This window comes from Esox lucius, chromosome 11 (assembly GCF_011004845.1).
Source record: "Esox lucius isolate fEsoLuc1 chromosome 11, fEsoLuc1.pri, whole genome shotgun sequence".
Taxonomy (NCBI): domain Eukaryota; kingdom Metazoa; phylum Chordata; class Actinopteri; order Esociformes; family Esocidae; genus Esox; species Esox lucius.
This window is the reverse complement of record NC_047579.1, coordinates 34549913-34566625: the sequence shown is the minus strand read 5'-3', so window position 1 is coordinate 34566625 and position 16713 is coordinate 34549913. Positions and strand designations below refer to the sequence as shown.

At 39.2% G+C, this 16713-nt stretch overlaps 1 protein-coding gene across 5 annotated transcripts; it reads right to left on the bottom strand.

Moving 5' to 3' along the window:
- Positions 1 to 730: 730 nt before the first annotated feature.
- On the bottom strand, positions 731 to 14340 carry drc3 (dynein regulatory complex subunit 3). Of its 5 annotated transcripts, none has more exons than XM_010874407.5 (13): positions 14193 to 14340; positions 10145 to 10349; positions 9906 to 10022; positions 7884 to 8050; positions 5804 to 5950; positions 5132 to 5251; positions 4788 to 4900; positions 4488 to 4662; positions 3629 to 3760; positions 2804 to 2874; positions 2182 to 2305; positions 1148 to 1279; positions 731 to 969 (listed from the first exon to the last, which is right to left on the bottom strand). In XM_010874407.5, exons 2-13 carry the CDS (start codon positions 10302 to 10304, stop codon positions 850 to 852), a joined length of 1578 nt encoding a protein of 525 aa, XP_010872709.2. In that variant the 5' UTR covers positions 10305 to 10349; positions 14193 to 14340; the 3' UTR covers positions 731 to 849. The 5 variants fall into 5 exon arrangements, with proteins under 5 accessions (XP_010872709.2, XP_010872708.2, XP_019906246.2 ...); XM_010874406.4 differs by lacking the exon at positions 14193 to 14340 and adding an exon at positions 13969 to 14044; XM_020050687.3 differs by lacking the exon at positions 14193 to 14340 and adding an exon at positions 13969 to 14044 and having other exon boundaries at positions 4488 to 4655; positions 4802 to 4900.
- Positions 14341 to 16713: the final 2373 nt, after the last annotated feature.

The window sequence follows — 16713 nt, the reverse complement described above, 5'->3', positions numbered from 1 at the left end:
ATAATCAAAACGTACACTTATGAGTTTAATAATAGTATGGTGGATTCCCCTCGTTATCTATTTTGTGGGGATTCAGTCTGTGCTTTGCACCAGTTTAGTAAAACATGAACATTCAAACATACGCCTTTTAAGAATCTTACTCTTTGTGGGGACCCGAAAGTTAATTCACATTCAAAATCCTATTCTGTCTAAACCTAATCTTTTTTCAATGTTTACCTTTATTTTAACTGGGAAATCAAGCAGAGACCAAGGTCTCTTTTAAAATGTATTCATGTATTAAGGAAATACATACAAATAAGAAAGAGAAAAAAGGAAAACAATAAAACACATGGATAGGAAGCACACACACCAAGAAAAGCAATCACAGTTAACACTGAAAAGGTCTTGTATCTGAAATGTTAATTGCCTTATTGTTAACCTTAAAACTAACAAGAACCACCTGTCCAACTGTAGAGGTTACTCTATACCAAGACTCTTACCTCCAAATCTCACCATGCATACAATCATGTCCTGGTCAAATAGAGGCTACACCAGATCTAACCCCCAAGCAAGTAAATCATATTTTTCCATGTGAGTATACTGGCAACATGTCCTATTTTTCTGATTTCTGATACTGTCCTGGTGTGGATTCTCCGACTCCACCACACACACACTAGCTTCAATAGTACAGTAGATGGCAGAGTTGTTGAAAAAGGAGTTAGGAATACTTATTTCATAGAAAGTCACCAAAGACAAATAATACTTTTTATTTTAATTTCGTACAATTCCTTTTCTGTAGTGTTCATGAAAAAACGAAGTAAGGGCATTTGCTGTATGTTCTAGACGTCTGGTCTTGTGCTGTTTCTGCTTCTATATATTTTTTCCCCACCTCTCTTGTCTCATCTCACTCAACTGGTCTCTGACGTAGTCAATGTAGTTGTGAATTTCTGCGATGCGCTTGCGATTCCGCTTCACTTCTTTATCTTGTATCTGCAAATAAGATGCAAAACAAGAACGTCCACAAGGTTAGAAAAATCTTTAGGTGGAAACAGTCATACTGTGTGGAAAGGCCTTGTCTTACACAAAAATACAATCTATGTAATTATATTTGTATGCCTCACATACATTCACAGTATGTGATTGTATTTCTATGCATTCCTCTGCCTACCGATTTTATCAGAGCGCTTATCCAGCTATTGACCCGTGTCACCAGCTCATCTTCGCGATTATCAATCTTCAGCAGGTGGGTGTCGTGCGAAGCGCTGACTGCATTAATCACTGTGTCCTTGTCTACAAACAGCTACACCGGATGAGTGATAGAGACACAGTGTAAGTTAGAGGGGTGACGTAGGAAGAATATGCCCATAGACACTGATACTGTCTCAGTTTTGTATTCTCTCCATAAATGCTCATGTTAAGATGAGGGGAAGAAAGTCTGATTCTGAATCTGTATCTAGGAGACACTTCCATTGGAGCCTGATGGATCAGGGCAATGTAGAGAGGGCCAGTACTGCCGAGGTGCTAGTTTCAGTAACAGTAAATAGTGATATGTTGTCAAGACTGGTGAGGATGGAGTACAAAAGAACAGATTTCATTTAGAGTAAAATATGGAGGAGCATGTATGCATACAATATTGTGTGTAGTGATGCTGTAACTAAATGCAGCTTGGGCATAGGGGATAGAAACAAAATCATCAGCTAGTTTTAGCAGTGGGGCAATTTTGTTTCATGTGCAGATGGTTCGGCTGGTCAAACATAATTACAAATCAAAACTGAATAAATCATGTCCAAACAGATATAACCTTGACCAAAATAATTCTTTCAAATTTGGCTTGCATTTGAAATAGGAGAGGATATGTAATAGGATATGTTATTGCCTTCCCTCGTCAAAGCAACTCCCATCAGTCTTGAAAGAGTTGAAGATCGAGATCGAGTTCTTCAATGCACTCAGAGTTTTTGAGTAATTGCTTCTTATGAAACAACTTGCTCAATTGGGAAGTTCTTGGCAGCACTTAAGCACTTAGAGGTGAATGTATTTCTCGGCCAGCAACCTTTGTCCCACACCAACCTACCAAGCTCAGATGGTGATATGCCGCTACATACAAGGCTTCTGGCCAAATTGACAGCCTAGCCTACAGAGCACGTCACTTTTGCCTAGGGCCCATAGGATACAGTGTAGGCACAGTTACGTTCTGACCCTGACCATTCGGACATCATCAGGCATATCCTCTTCCAGCTCATTCTTGGCCACTTGTTCCAGGGTAGCCACAGCGATTTCCAGTAGCTTCTCATGGTGGTGGTTCTCCAAGTCCCTGCACTGAGCAAATGTAGGTATATGTCAAGGAAACTGTCTGGTGCTGTATATATATCAGAGTTGGTGGAGATCAAGGATCATGCCCTCCCTGCACGTGTTAAAGCAACCATGTCTGGCATCCCTCCAACCAACTCAGTGTATTCGGGATAATGTTGGTGCAATCTGGTGCCTCTATCACCAAAGTCACAATACACAACAATGCAGCCATATTACATTGAATGCTATGGATAATCTCCCAGCATGGCAATGTCAATGACCCAATATGGATGATTTTTAAACAAATGTTGTAGCTGGTGTCTTTAAAGTTGGCTAGGTTATATATAATTTTGCAGGTAATCAGAGGTGTCTTACATATTATCTGGCCTTCCTGGCGTGGAATGTGCCTCTCCTACTCTGTGATGCTTGATGCTTACAGACCTTGATTTTAATAAGTGCATCAAATACTGTAACACTGAGGTAATACATGTCAACTAGTTATATTGAAATAAATACATGGGGTAGCAAAGGATATATTCCTTGAACAACTTCAACAAATCCGGCAACCATGTCCAAAATGTCCCTCTCAAAATCTTTGATTATGTCCTTGGGAGAAAAAAAAGCACAGCAGTTACACAATGAGTAACACATCTCAGAGCCAAATGTGTGTTTAAATAACAAATGTGAAACAGAACACACTTTGCTTTGAGGTTTTCATGTTAACTTAATATTTTCCTGCATTTAATCTGTCTGTGAGCTGAATCTATGACATCATATCATCATGTACTTTAGGTTTGAAGTGCCTAAACATTACATACACATTCCAAACATTTCCTTCCAAACACACATGAAATGGAAACCGTTTCCATACTAACTATTGCTTGTGTACGATAAAATGCTATTCTGTTTTTTTTAAGACTACGAATGATTTTGTGATTGTGTTTGTGTATTGCTTTTGTTAAGCTTAAACAGTATATTGTGTATATATTATACAATGTTTCAGAGTTTGTTGCTTTATATGAGACATACACATTTGTTTTTGCATCATTGTGGGGACCTGAAACCCAGACATCCATGTTCCATATCCTGCAATCCTAAACCTAATCCTAGCCCTTACCTTAACCTTACCCAGCCATAACTTCAATACCCTAATCTTATTGCCTAACATTAACATTGCCTGAACCAAAAAGTATTCCCAATTGTAATATTAAAACCAACATTGTTCACCCAAAACCTAAACCCTATACTGGAAATCACATTATTCCTAGTGGGGAGCGGACAAAAAACCTTGTAGGAATTTATTTGTCATGTTCTGGTCCCCACATGTACTCAGACCTGGCTTTTACAAACACACACACACCTCCAGCTGGTCAACCAGCTGCAGCTCCTGGGTCATAAGGCTGTCACAGAGCTGGTTGATCTCATCATTGCAGTGGTTTAGCTGTGTCTCCAGGAGACGTGGGTCTGTGGCCTGCTGCATCTCTGACATCACCTGTGTGTGTGGCCACCAGGAGATACAGAAGAAGTGTGTATATATACACATTTTTGAAAAATATTTATACATGATTTGGACCGCAACCAGGACTACAACCTCTCGTCGCAATGAAGCAGCTATACTGCGAGGCAATGACTTTACATCGGTTTATTTGGGAACACAAAGTTTAGCTTTTTATTAATTAATAATTTACCCTTTTGGTAATTTACCCATCACCAATTTTGTCAACTCCAATTGTATACATGGCCCAATCTCACTGCAGCAACTCTCATTTCAGGAGAGTGAAGGTCACAGTTTCCCTTCCTTGTAGGAATCTGGACAAAGCCATTCTGCTTTTTTCCCCGCACAGCTTGTGTAACCAGGAGGCTGACCTCAGGTAGCTTTGCAGTCATCTGAGTCAGAGTTGCTAGGATGCAGATGATACCTCCAATTCTACTGGTCCATCGGGCTCCCAATTATTTTGTCAGCTAATTGCACAGTCAAGGCTCAAACCACAGAAAATGCTGTGCCTCTTGGGAGGTCCCAGTTTTGCTTATTAGATCATAAAGCAAAAGGTTGCATGGGAAGAGAAACACCGTAACTGGTTTTGGGAAGAGCAAACAGCTGCCAGTAAGACTTGCTAACTGATCTACTCATCGATAAGTCTAGTTCTGTCAATCCGTGTGGATTCTCTCAAACGTGAACATTTGAACTCTAAAACGAAGGCCAAAGACTGCGGAGTCACCTGTCTCCTGGCCCTCTCAAAGTCTGCAACACTCTGTGCTGCTCTCTGCTGGTTTTCTTCCACGGCTTCCCTGGAACAGTCGAAGAAGGACTTGAGCTCGTCTTCCCTCCGTCCATGTTGTGCCAAGCCAACCTCAAACATCTGCATACACAGCTCCACCAGCTGACTCTTGAATGTAGGAACAGAGTCAAGAAACACGCAGTAGTGGGATAAACCCATTTGTCATGCTTCTTTTCTCTTTCTTGGTTAAATTAACATTCTCCAAAACTGAATGTAGAGTTAGAGGATGTTGAAGGATATGTTTCTAGTAGTACTGGCACTCCAGGGAGATAGGACAATTTAGCTGCCTCTGCATCATCTGCATACATGCTGTCAAACAGATACGGGCCATTCAAGTGCTCCACAAAGGCATCCTGTAGTAAGGGAAGCACACACACGCATGCACACATGCACACATGCACGCAGACACACACAAACACACACACACACACACACACACAAACACAATTGGTTTCAACACATGCATGGAAGATAAACCAATGATTTCAAGCTTAATGCCCAGAATGGGATTAGACTGTTAGCTTTGCTCTGTCTGTATGTTTTACACAGTTTTACACAGGTTTACATATATTTACATAGGTTACCATGTGCAGCTGGAACTGGTCCTCTTGTTCTTTCTTTGCCTCTATGGCTTTTCTCTCCTGGGTCTCATTGTGGCGCATCTCCTCGATGGCATACTGGTATTTTCCATGGGCCTGCTCTCGCTACATAAGCAGATACTATGTTTAATGGCCAGGCAGCCCGCATGGTTGGTAGAGTAAAAACATAGCAAACTATCTATGCACTATCAAGTTAATGTAATGTCTAGTGCACAGCTTGATCAACATGCCCAAAATATATCTTTGCAACTGTTTTCTATAAACATGTAAATATGCAATATGGATGAATGTATATTCATGTATGACAATTCCTCTGTGATTCTGCTTATAGCTGTTTGTTTTCCAGGACTTAAATGCTTTTAAAACCCTCTAGTTTACATCAAGACAGGATATTCTCTAATCCCACGCATTACTCAGGTATTTTGTCAAATTCTTTTTTACGATAAGACTTAAAATATTATGTAGTGGTGTGGAAACAAGCACATACTGTATGTGTAACCCTGTAATCCCATTGGTTCGCCTATGCTTTTTGCTCAAGGGACATTTCCCATACTTAAGTATGTATCTAGGACCAGCTTCCCCTTTACCAATATGAACCTAACACCTCCTTCAGTGGGCAAATAGCAAAGCTGACCAGGTTTTAAGGGAAAACTCAACTGTTTCTTCATTGAGTAGCCCAAAATCCAAGTAAACCAGCTCTGGAAGGTAGGCAGCCACAAAGATCTTGTAGTGATCTTCCCTGCAGATTGGGTTTCCAGCTAAATTGAGAGTGCGCAGATTCTTGAACCTTCTGAGGTAGATCACCTATGAATCAGAGTCAAGGAGATAACATACTGGGGTGGTTTCCTGGACACAGATTTAAGCCTAGTCAATGACTTAAAATCTAAAATTCTTATGGACATTTTCCATTAGCTTGATTTTTTATCCAGGATGTGGCTCAACCTGTGTATGGGAAATTATATGGGATTATGTCATGCTAATAACATGTTAGGAAGCAGCAGGTAGCCAGCAATTACAGCAATGGGAGAGTACCAAAAGGTTGCTTGTTCGAATCTCTGAGTTGACAGTTTGTAAATTCTGTTGATAAACAAAACACTAATTGTTCAATGTGTGCTACAAAATGGTGACATTGAGCTGAGCTATGCGATGAACATGTGTGAAATAGGAAAAATATACAGTGAACTCCAAAATTATTTAACAGTGACACATCTTTTTTTGTTTTTCTGTACAATTATGTACAGTTAAGAAGTCATTTCAAAGAACTTGGAGAGACATTTGTTGCATAAAATGATTGCCTCAAGTCTGAAAACCATAAACATCAGTCACTTGGTATCTTTGCAGGTGATGCTCTGCCAAGCCATTAATGTAGCTCCTGCTTGTTTTTTGGCATGTTTTCCTTCAGTCTACTGCAAGTTCAGTTGGATTCAGATTCAGATGACTGACTTGGCCAGTCAAGGATCTTCTATGTTTTTGGCCCTCAAAAAGTGGTGCATTTAGTTGAAACTGAGCAGACAATCTATTTCTGTTCACTTTAGAATGTATCCTGCTACTGCTATCAGCAGTTAACTAGTCAATGAAAACAGATGAGCTTGTTCCAGTGGCAGCCATACACGCCCAAACCATAACACTCAACCATATTCACAAATGAATCGGTCCGATTGATCTGCATCATGATGGCTAGCTTGACTTATACTGACCCTCTTTTGGAAATTAATGTTGTCCGATACTAGCACCAGATTCCAATTGCAAAGCATTGAATTACGAACAGACATTGACAACTCTCTTGTAAATGCACTAAGGCTACAAAGAAACACACCTGTATAAAAACAAACAGCTGTGAAGCCAACAGTCTGAATTCATTTGGCTCTTTAAAATGGGGGACAATGTACAAAGCCTTCTGCAATTTCTAAATGGTTCATCTGATACCCAGAAAAGTACTGCAATACCCCCCAAAATATCACTGTCCAAACACTTTTGGAGTTCTGTAAGCACCCACCAAATAATCTTATAGTATTGTGCAGAAATATTCTACATTAATCCATATGAGCCTATCATCGCACATGCGTGATTGAATTTGATAATTTCAATGTGTTAATCACAATGACCAAAAGGTTGGATCTACAAACTCAAGTAACTCTGTTCAGATCAAGAGAGTCTCTGAAAAGTGAATTGTTTAGTTTTACTGCAAGATGCCCATAAGGCATGCTATCAACCAAAAGCTAAGCTAAGGAGTACTTAAAAGTTAGGGCTATGTATTCAGTAGATTCTCTGGAACAAGGATGTTTTTTCTTTGGACACCCACAGGCTGATCTACAATGGTAAGGATAAGCACAGAACATTGGACAAGGAGGGTAAACATTTTCTTTTCCAAACAATAAAAAACAATTAAAAGTATTCCCCCCCCACCTTTTGGTCATGAAACAAGCAAAGCAGTTAATATAATGTTAGTTTTTCCCCCATTTTATGGATAACTTGATAGATTAAAATGTGCTTTTATGCACATAATAGTGAAGGCACTTTCCTTGTAATATTAAATAATTTTCCATAATTGTTTTGGGAAAGCGACTTGGGTCTTAAAACTCCACATGCAAAATGACAATCTTAAAGCGTCTGCATATGTTAACTTTGCACTCAGAATTTAGAGCCTTTGAACTGAATGTATAAAAAGTATAAAATCCTAATGTGAATCCTCAATGACTCATTTATGAAGTGTAAATTTATGATGGGAGTTACGTACATTTTCCAATTGAGTGAAAAGGTTGTTCCCAAGGGACAGAATGTGGAGGTTTAGGAGTGTGTCCATGTTCTCAATGACAGAAATTCTGTTGTTGTACAGGCTCAGGTCTTCAAGCAACACCAGAGAATTTAACCCCTCGATCACCTCAATGTTATTGAAAGACAGATCTAGAGAAAAACAATAGACGAAAAATAATAGACACATTTTAGAACAGAGCTCCTTTGACAATTGATTATTAGTTTTGTATAAATGAATGGCTTGACTTTCAGTGAAAAAGCAACATCTTTCTCTAGCTATATATTTTGTAATTACTACCAAACGTGTTTCTCAGGGGTGTGAGTTAATCAGTTGGGACGCTATGTAAAATGTAAAGAAACACAGAATGCAATGATGTGCAAATAATTTAAACCCTATAGTCAATAGAAAATAGTAAAGACAACATATCAAATGTTGAAAATGTTGAAACACAAAAAAAAGTGGAATATCTCTCAACTAATTAGATTAATTAGCAACAGGTCAGCAATGTTATTGGGTACAAAAAGAGCATTCCAGAGAGGATGAGTCTTTGAGATGGGTAGGGGTTCACCACACTGTGAAAGACTGTGCAGGTAAATAGTGCACCAATTTAAGATTTAAAATTGCAAAGACTTTGGTGATCTCATTATCTACAGTACATAAAATCATTAAAAGATTCAGAGAATCCAGAGAAATCTCTGTACACAAGGGACAAGGCCAAAAACCAATATTGGATAACTGTGATCTTTGGGCCCTCAGACGGGACTGCATTAAAAACAGACACGATTCTGTAGTGGATATCACTGCATGGGCTAAGGAACACTTCTGAAAACCATTGTCTGTGAACACAGTACGTCGCTGCATCCACAAATCCAAGTAAAATCTTTACTAATGCAAAGAAGACACTTTATATTAACAAGATCCAGAAACACAGCCGCCTTCTCTGGGCCCGAGCTCATTTAAAATGGACTGAGGCGAAGTGGAAAACCGTCCTGTGGTCTGACTAATTAAAATAGAAAATTATTTTTGGGAATCATGGACGCCATATCCTCTGGACTAAAGAAGAGAGGGACCATCCGGCTTGTTATCAACACCCAGTTCAAAAGCCAGCATCTGTAAAGGTATGGGGGTGCATTAGTGCACATGGCATGGGTGACTTGCACATCTGTGAAGGCAACATTAATGCTGAACAATATATACAGGTTTTGGGGCAACATATGCTTCCATCCAGACAAGATCTTTTTCAGAGAAGGGCTTGATTATTTCAGCAAGACAATGCCAAACCACATTCTGCCCGTATTACAACATCATGGCTCTGTAGTCTAGACGCTAAACTGGCCTGCCTGCAGCCCAGACCTGTCACTCATTTAAAACATTTGGAGCATTATGAAATGAAAAATACGACAAAGGAGACCCCAAACTGTTGAGCAGCTGAAATCCTATATCAAACAAGAATGGGACTACACTTTTACTTCGAAAACTACTAAGTTCATTAGAGAGAAATTGCTCTCCTCAGTTCCCAAATGCTTACACAGTATTGTTAAAGAAGAGGTGATGCCACTCAGTGGTAAACATGCACCTGTCCCAACTTTTTTTAAATGTGTTGCTGGCATCAAATTCAAATTCATTTTCATTTCTCAGTTTCAACATATGATATGTTGTCTTTGTACTATTCACTATTGAATATAGGGTTAAAATTATTTGCATAACTTTGCATTCTGTTTTTATTCTCATTTTACACAGCATCCCAATTTTTTTGGAAACAGGGTTGTAAAACATAATTATATTTTACAAATACAAAAACAGATCTTAAAAGTGAGTATGGTGTGTAGATATGTGTGAGTGTGTGTGTGTGTGTGTGTGTGTGTGTGGGGGTGAAGTAAATGCATAGAATTTAGAGTCACTGACATAATGTGAAGGACTTCAAGTTGGGTGTAGACTTTCTATAGGCCCTATATATTAACTATCTAGCATGTATTCAGAGTCTATGAGAGAGGTCTTACTTACCTAACCACTTCAGATTGGTGAGGCACTCAAGTCCTTCAATCTTCACAATGATGTTGTTGTCTAGCTGTAGCTTGGTCAGAGATGTGAACTGCCACAGGTGATCAATCTTCAGGATGTCTGTGGAGAAAGAACATCTTTATTTCAAAAATTAAAACAAGTATTTCCAATGCAACCATGCCCTACTCTGTGGACAAATAAATATGCAAATTGATAGCATCAACACCTGTCAAATGTCTTACTCCTGTAGTTTAGACACAACTGGCAGACTTCCTCATACAGGACTCCCTCCTCTTTGGCAATCTGCCCCGCTTGGTCTTGAGGGCCTTGCTCTTCCACAGCCTGCTGTAGCATCTTCTTATCCATCACACTGGGCTCCAGGGTGTCATATAGCCTGCTCATCCTGCCTGTTCTGTATGTGTCTGAAGCCACACTACTGAACTGCTCCTGGGGATGGCAAAGTCAGTGTCACAGGATGTAACTAACTATTCAGTACCGCTATGGATGTAGGCTCAGATTTATAAAACAAAGTTGTTGAAGTTAGCCTTCTTATGTGTTGTCTTTTCTGACCCAGGAATCTCTTATTTAGCAAGATATCTGGATTCCAAAGGGCCAAAATACAACATTAGGTGCCCATAAAACCATAAGGGCCACCACAGAAACACAAAGATATGAATCTCAAAGATAATTTGTATGCATTTAGTTTTTCGTGGAGGTCCTTGAGATGGCTAATGTTATTCCTTGATCAAAAACGTTTCAGTGTGCATGTTGCGATTTACAAAACACCCACAAAATCTGGCATAGCTATTTTCAAAGTATTTCTGTCATTTGTTTAATGGCTGGGATTTATCACTCAGTGGCAGCCAGGCTACTGGAGGGTACTGGAAAAGAAGAGGTGAAATATAGAAGCCATACGCAGAACAATATTTTCTTCAATTACGCTTGTTTCTCCGTTTCCGACATTGTTTTGTTTATTTCAGTGTTAGATTTTAAACTGTAACTTCTTGTTAATGCGTTAGGGTGGGTACACAAAATACCATCATCATGTCTGTACTGTAGTAATACATTTTATGACAAGAACAGCTCAAATAAGCAAAGAGAAACAATAGTCGGTCTTTAATTTATTTTACATTAAGGTCAGTCAATTATGAAAACTTTAAGAATTTTGAAAGTTTCTTCAAGTGCAGTCGATAAAACCATCAATTGCTAAATGAAATGGGCTCTCATGAGGACCACCATAAGAAAGGAAGACTCAGAGTTACCTCTGCTGCAGGCTTAAGTTCATTAGAGTTACCAGCCTCAGAAATCGGCACTTAACTGTAACTCAGACTGCAGCAGATTGCCAGTTCAAGTAACAGACACATCTCAAGATCCATCTTTCAGAGGAGACTGCTTGAATAAGGCCTTAATGGTTGAATTGCTACAAAGAAGTCACCACTGAAGGTCAGCAATAAGAGGACACTTTCTTTGGCTAAGACAAGAGAAATTAAACCGGTGGAAATCTGTCCTCTGGTTTGCGCTTAGTGGAACCATCATTTGTTTTTCAACAGGACAGTGACTCAAAACACACCTCCTGGCTGTGGAAGGCTTTTTGACCAAGGAGAAGGATGATGCTGCATCAGACGACCTGGGCTCCATAATCACCCGACCTCAAACCAGTTGAGATGGTTTGGGATGAGTTAGGCTGCAGGGTCAAGGAAAAAAGCAGCCAACAAGTGCTCAGCATATATAGGAATTCCTTCAAGACTGTTGGAAAAGCATTCCAGATGACTACCTCATGAAGTAGGTTGAGAGAATGTCAGTGTCCAAAGCTGTCATCAAGGCAAAGGGTTGCTACTTTGAACAATCTAAAATATAAATGTATTTTAATTTCTATAACTATTTTGGTCACAACATTCTGTTCTGTTGTCATCCTCAACAGCACACTTTAATTTTAAACTCACATAAATAGTGACTCAGTCTGCATACTTCCATTTACGTAATATCAATTGTCTCCGCCTGTCTCTCACACTCACTAGTACAGCCATTCTCATTCATACCCTGGTTATCCCGTATCGATTTCTGTAACTCTCTTCTCTTCGGTCTTCCTCTCAAACGTATACAAAAACGTAAACTGGTTCAGAACTCTGCCGCTCGTATCATCACCAGAACATCTATTAATCACATCACTCCTGTTCTTCAGCAGTTACATTGGATCCCAGTAAAATACTGCATTGATTTTAAGATTCTGCTCGTCACCTTCAAGACCATTCACAACCTCGCTCCTCTGTACCTCACTGACCTCCTTCATATCAACATACCCACCCGTACTCTTAGGTCTTCTTCTTCTATTCACCTCACTGTACCTCCGGCCTGTTTGACCACTATGGGGTTTAGAGCCTTCAGCCGCTCTGCCCCTCGCCTCTGGAACTCTCTTCCAGCAGACATCGGTAACATCAACTCGCTTTCCATTTTCAAAACCTGTCTGAAAACTCATTTTTTCACACTGGCATATCCAACATGATCACTTTTCATCTGCTTATAGTTCATCATCACGATTCATCTGCTTTTAGCATTGTTCTGTTTGTTTTTATCTTTATTGTGATTTGTGTCTTGTATGGTGACCTTGCGTGCTTAAAAATGATATATTATTATTATTTATTATTATTATAGCTTTGCTTCTGTGTTTTGGATCATTGTCCTTTTGCAAGATTCATGTTTGGTTTGGCTTCAGGGTTTATTTTGTATTTTGTTTTTGCCAAACATGGCATTTGAAATTTTGGCCAAACAACACCATCCTGTAGTTTTGTTCTTTTCCCAGGTGTTGTCTGTGAGTCATCTTGGTATTGTTTTCTGAGAGCAATGGCTTCTTCCTTTCTGATCTTCAGTATAAGCCAGGTTTGTTCAGGCTCTTTCTGATAGTTGACATGAGAGGCCTGTAGATCCATTGATGTTACCCTGGGGTTCTTAGAGATTTCTATGTGCATCTTTCAGTTAGCTCTTCGGTTAGGCTGATTTGGTGGGATGACCTGTCCTATGCAGTGTATAACCCCCTATAATCCACATAACCAACTGCAGTTTTGAAAGATCTACTCTACAGTTTTAAGAAAGCATTTCTGAAACCTCCTATTACCAGCCACCATCCCCAATTATTGGACGCATTACTTATTCAATTACCTATTTTTGTTAAAAAAGACATTAGTCTTCCCTTAAGGGTTTACAAGAAAGCTAGTAACCTCGCTAGTTGCTTGCCTTCTGGTTAAAAAACTATTTTATTGCTTAGCACAGTGCGCCCTCATGTGGACTCTTGAGGCAGAATCCTTCACCCAAATCATTTTCTCCAGTACTGCAGCCAAAATCTTGAATGGATTTAGAATTTTTTTCCAAAGTTGTTTAGATTTAAGTTTAACATTTAACACCAAGTATTCTGCAAACAATAAGTGTACTTTACATTAAATCAGGTAATAGATGGTTTTTAAGTTAATTTTTTGGTGTGATTTGTTAAATTGGTTCACATTAATCAATGAATGGTTTCAGGCTTGGCTCCAGGATGACTGAGGGGGCATTTTGTTATCAATGGGGGGCGCATCGTATTCATAAAATTTGCAGTGTTACAGGGGAAACAAAACTGGGGAGGCAATGCCCGGCTTTGCCCCACTGTGGACCCAGGCTTGAATATTTTGTGTGTCCAAATAAGCACACAAAAAGACAACTTTCTATTGAGTGTACTTACTTTTAAGTTTCACATGATTATGTGACTGAATTTGACCAATATGCTTTCCCCCCAGAAAGTCCAAAATGTTTATTTTTATCTGAGATAATAGCAACAATTTGGAAAATATACAGTACAGTATAGCTACTTCTTTCCCCATAAATTCTGAGATTCAAGCCATAGATAATCGAATGATTTCTATCCATTGTGCAGAAGCCATACTTACGAAGAATGACCCAGCTAGCTGCTGCAAATGTTATTCTGCCATTAAATCAAACGTTATCCGAATATTCACTCTACAGGCTTCTTGTTTTGTGAAACTGCAAAGAAACCAAACACCTAGCTATATACAATATATGTTATTATTAGTCTTACCTCCGTTTATTTCAAAGGGATGTCTATAATTACCGTCTGCAGCTCGAATATGTTTACGGTTGCATGGCAACTAGGCTGCATTCAACATTTAGAGTCCATCAAACGTTTATAAACGTTTTCATACAGGATATAGTCGCACAACATATTTTCTCTAATTGAACACGAACACAGCGGAGTTAAGTTAACCTAATCGAGAACAGGGGTACTGCTGATCATTCACTTACCGCTGTCCTTCAGGTCGACGAATGGCTGTTGGCTCAACTATCGCGCGTCGATAGTTCGTTCCCGAATAATTCTTGGGGGTGTTCATTGGGATGCTGGGCTAATGCACGGGGTGCTTCAGCGCCGTCTGGCCACGGCCTGGCACCACCAATGTGCTTTAATTACAATAATTATAATTAAGAAGATACATTTTTATCTCTTTTAGTTAGGGTCATATGTTAGACAATGTCCCCAAACAAACGTCAAAAAGCGCCGGAATAGCGATTGGTTGAAATGAGGGAGTCTGGAAGTTAGCGGCTGGTCGAAGTTGGGTAGATTGTTAGGGATCTGGAATTTTGTCCATTGGTATGTCTGACAGTTGAATTATACACTTTGAAATGCTTGGACGTGGCCTTCGCCTAACGAAGCCACTGGGCCTACAGGTCCAAGGCACTAATTTCCCTGAGTGCAAAGTAAATATATGCCATTGTTTTAAGATACATTTTGCACTGATCATTTCGTATTTAGATTTTAAGTTGTTCGACCTATGTAGCGTCGCCCAAAAATAATGGATTTTTTTAAAATATTACAATAAAAGTGCCTTTAGTCAGTTCTTGAGTTGTCTGGAAAGGCTAAATTCAGGGTCCCGTCATCTCTTTCTTTCACTTTTGCCTTCTTAAAATACCTCAATAAACTAATCTGGAATAACAGAGCTGATAAGTCTTCCTAGAAAACATATATTACTAGGTGTCTTACTACTTGCATAGAAAAAACTAATTGTTTAGCGTTGCTTTCATTCTGTGGCTTGCATTTGACATTAGCTAGACATCTAACGTAAGCTAACTATCCCTTTACATAGCTGCTTAATGCTCTGTAACTTAGTTAACTTAGTTACAGAGCATTTATTAAAAAAAAAGATTATATCGTTTGTTTATTGCAAACACCCTGGGCCGGGACGTCACTAGAGATTCATGGATGGGGGCGGGGCTAAGCCTCTTTTAGGTGTACTCCACAGGAGTTTTATAAAAGTCCCCAAAACATCTTTTCATCATGTATTTTTAGAGTAACAATCTATCAAAATAATGTAATTTTTGGTCAAGGTTGGCTAAAAGTATACCTGTCTCATAGTTTGTATTAGGCATCGATCTAATATGCTTTACTTAAATTCTATTCAAATAAAGAATTTAAAGTCCACACTGTCCCCATCCATCCAACACCAACAAAAGGCATATTACACGACCGCTGGTCTGTCGCACAAGTCACATTTCACAAATTGCAACTTGTCTAAAACAATTTCCATACATGACGTTTAAAATATAGAAATAATGTTTTATCGCCATACATTTCAATAAAAAATGGTGGTAGGCTAGCTGAAAAGGTATAGTTGTTAGGAAAATGTTCTGTTGTTTTCCAGTGCATTTACATTTTGAACTTGAATGGATTTTGTTCTTCGACCACTAGGAACCGATGGCTGATACTAGGGAGACGTTAGCTACTATTTACAGAAGATGCGATGGAACGGTTGAAGAAAAAAATGAATCACTGAGAAAATATATTGATTTATTTAGGGGGGGCAAATTAATATTGATCACAGAAATAAGCCTAGCAACGTCCCTGACCTTGGGTTACTTAATTAATTAATGATTGTCAACTGTCCTAGTCACATACATTCTTTCATGCCAGGTCAGTTCGACTTTGGAGTGTGGCTGGATTGCTTGATCCCGGCTGGCTGTGAACTTGAGCAGCTATTCAAACAACACAGAGATAAGCATTGTGCACCAACTAGAGAGTAGCCTAATTTAAGATGCAGCTCCATGGAACCACTTGCTGTGAGGATTGACCAGATGTTTTCAACACCTGATTATACAGTTATATATATATATTTTTGAATGTTTATAGATGGTCCATACATATAATTACCCGGGTCCGGACCTTGGTGACCTCATAGCTGGCTACAGCCCTGGCCGTTATGTGTTGCCTGATTCCATTGTTTTTTGCTGGCCACACCATATTTCTTTTACTGCCTTCAGCAGAATCTTGCAGACCAGGTGATATAAGCCATTATGTGAAATGCCACAGGCGTGGCCTAACTAAGACATATGTAAATATCCAACTGTTCACTGCTTGGACAGTTCAATTAATCCAATATAAGTAACTTTGATGAGAAAGATGTGTACAATGTTGCACAGTCCTTATTTACAGATGTTTTAACCAAGCTGAACAATTAAATGTTTTTATTTTACTCTGGAAAACCCACATGACCTACCTTGGTAAGGGTAAGCACAGTAGGTCTGTGCTGTGGTAAAATGGACCTTCAGGGTAAAATAAATTGTTTGCCCAAGCAATAGAATGAAATAAAAATGAATATTTCCCCCACATCTTTTGGATACTAAATAGGCTAAGCAAAACATTTTTAACTTTCCCAACTTCTTCCTCTGGATGTTAGCACAGAATTTTAGTTAAGTATTTTCTGTCCTCGGTCTATGGATTGTCTCTCCCTATTTCTACACGATAGCTTTACTCAGCAGCTCCCTGTTTAGCCTT

Bases quoted from the DNA above. Each gene is read 5' to 3' on its own strand.
- drc3 (XM_010874407.5), bottom strand. From the start codon at position 10,304: ATGAGCAGGCTATATGACACCCTGGAGCCCAGTGTGATGGATAAGAAG. The intron at 2,875-3,628 runs GTGTGTGTGTGT...TTTTCTCCCAAG, and splicing joins AGCTGGTTGACCAGCTGGAG to GACATAATCAAAGATTTTGA. The intron at 2,306-2,803 runs ATATCCTTTGCT...ACATATACCTAC, and splicing joins GTTGAAGTTGTTCAAGGAAT to ATTTGCTCAGTGCAGGGACT.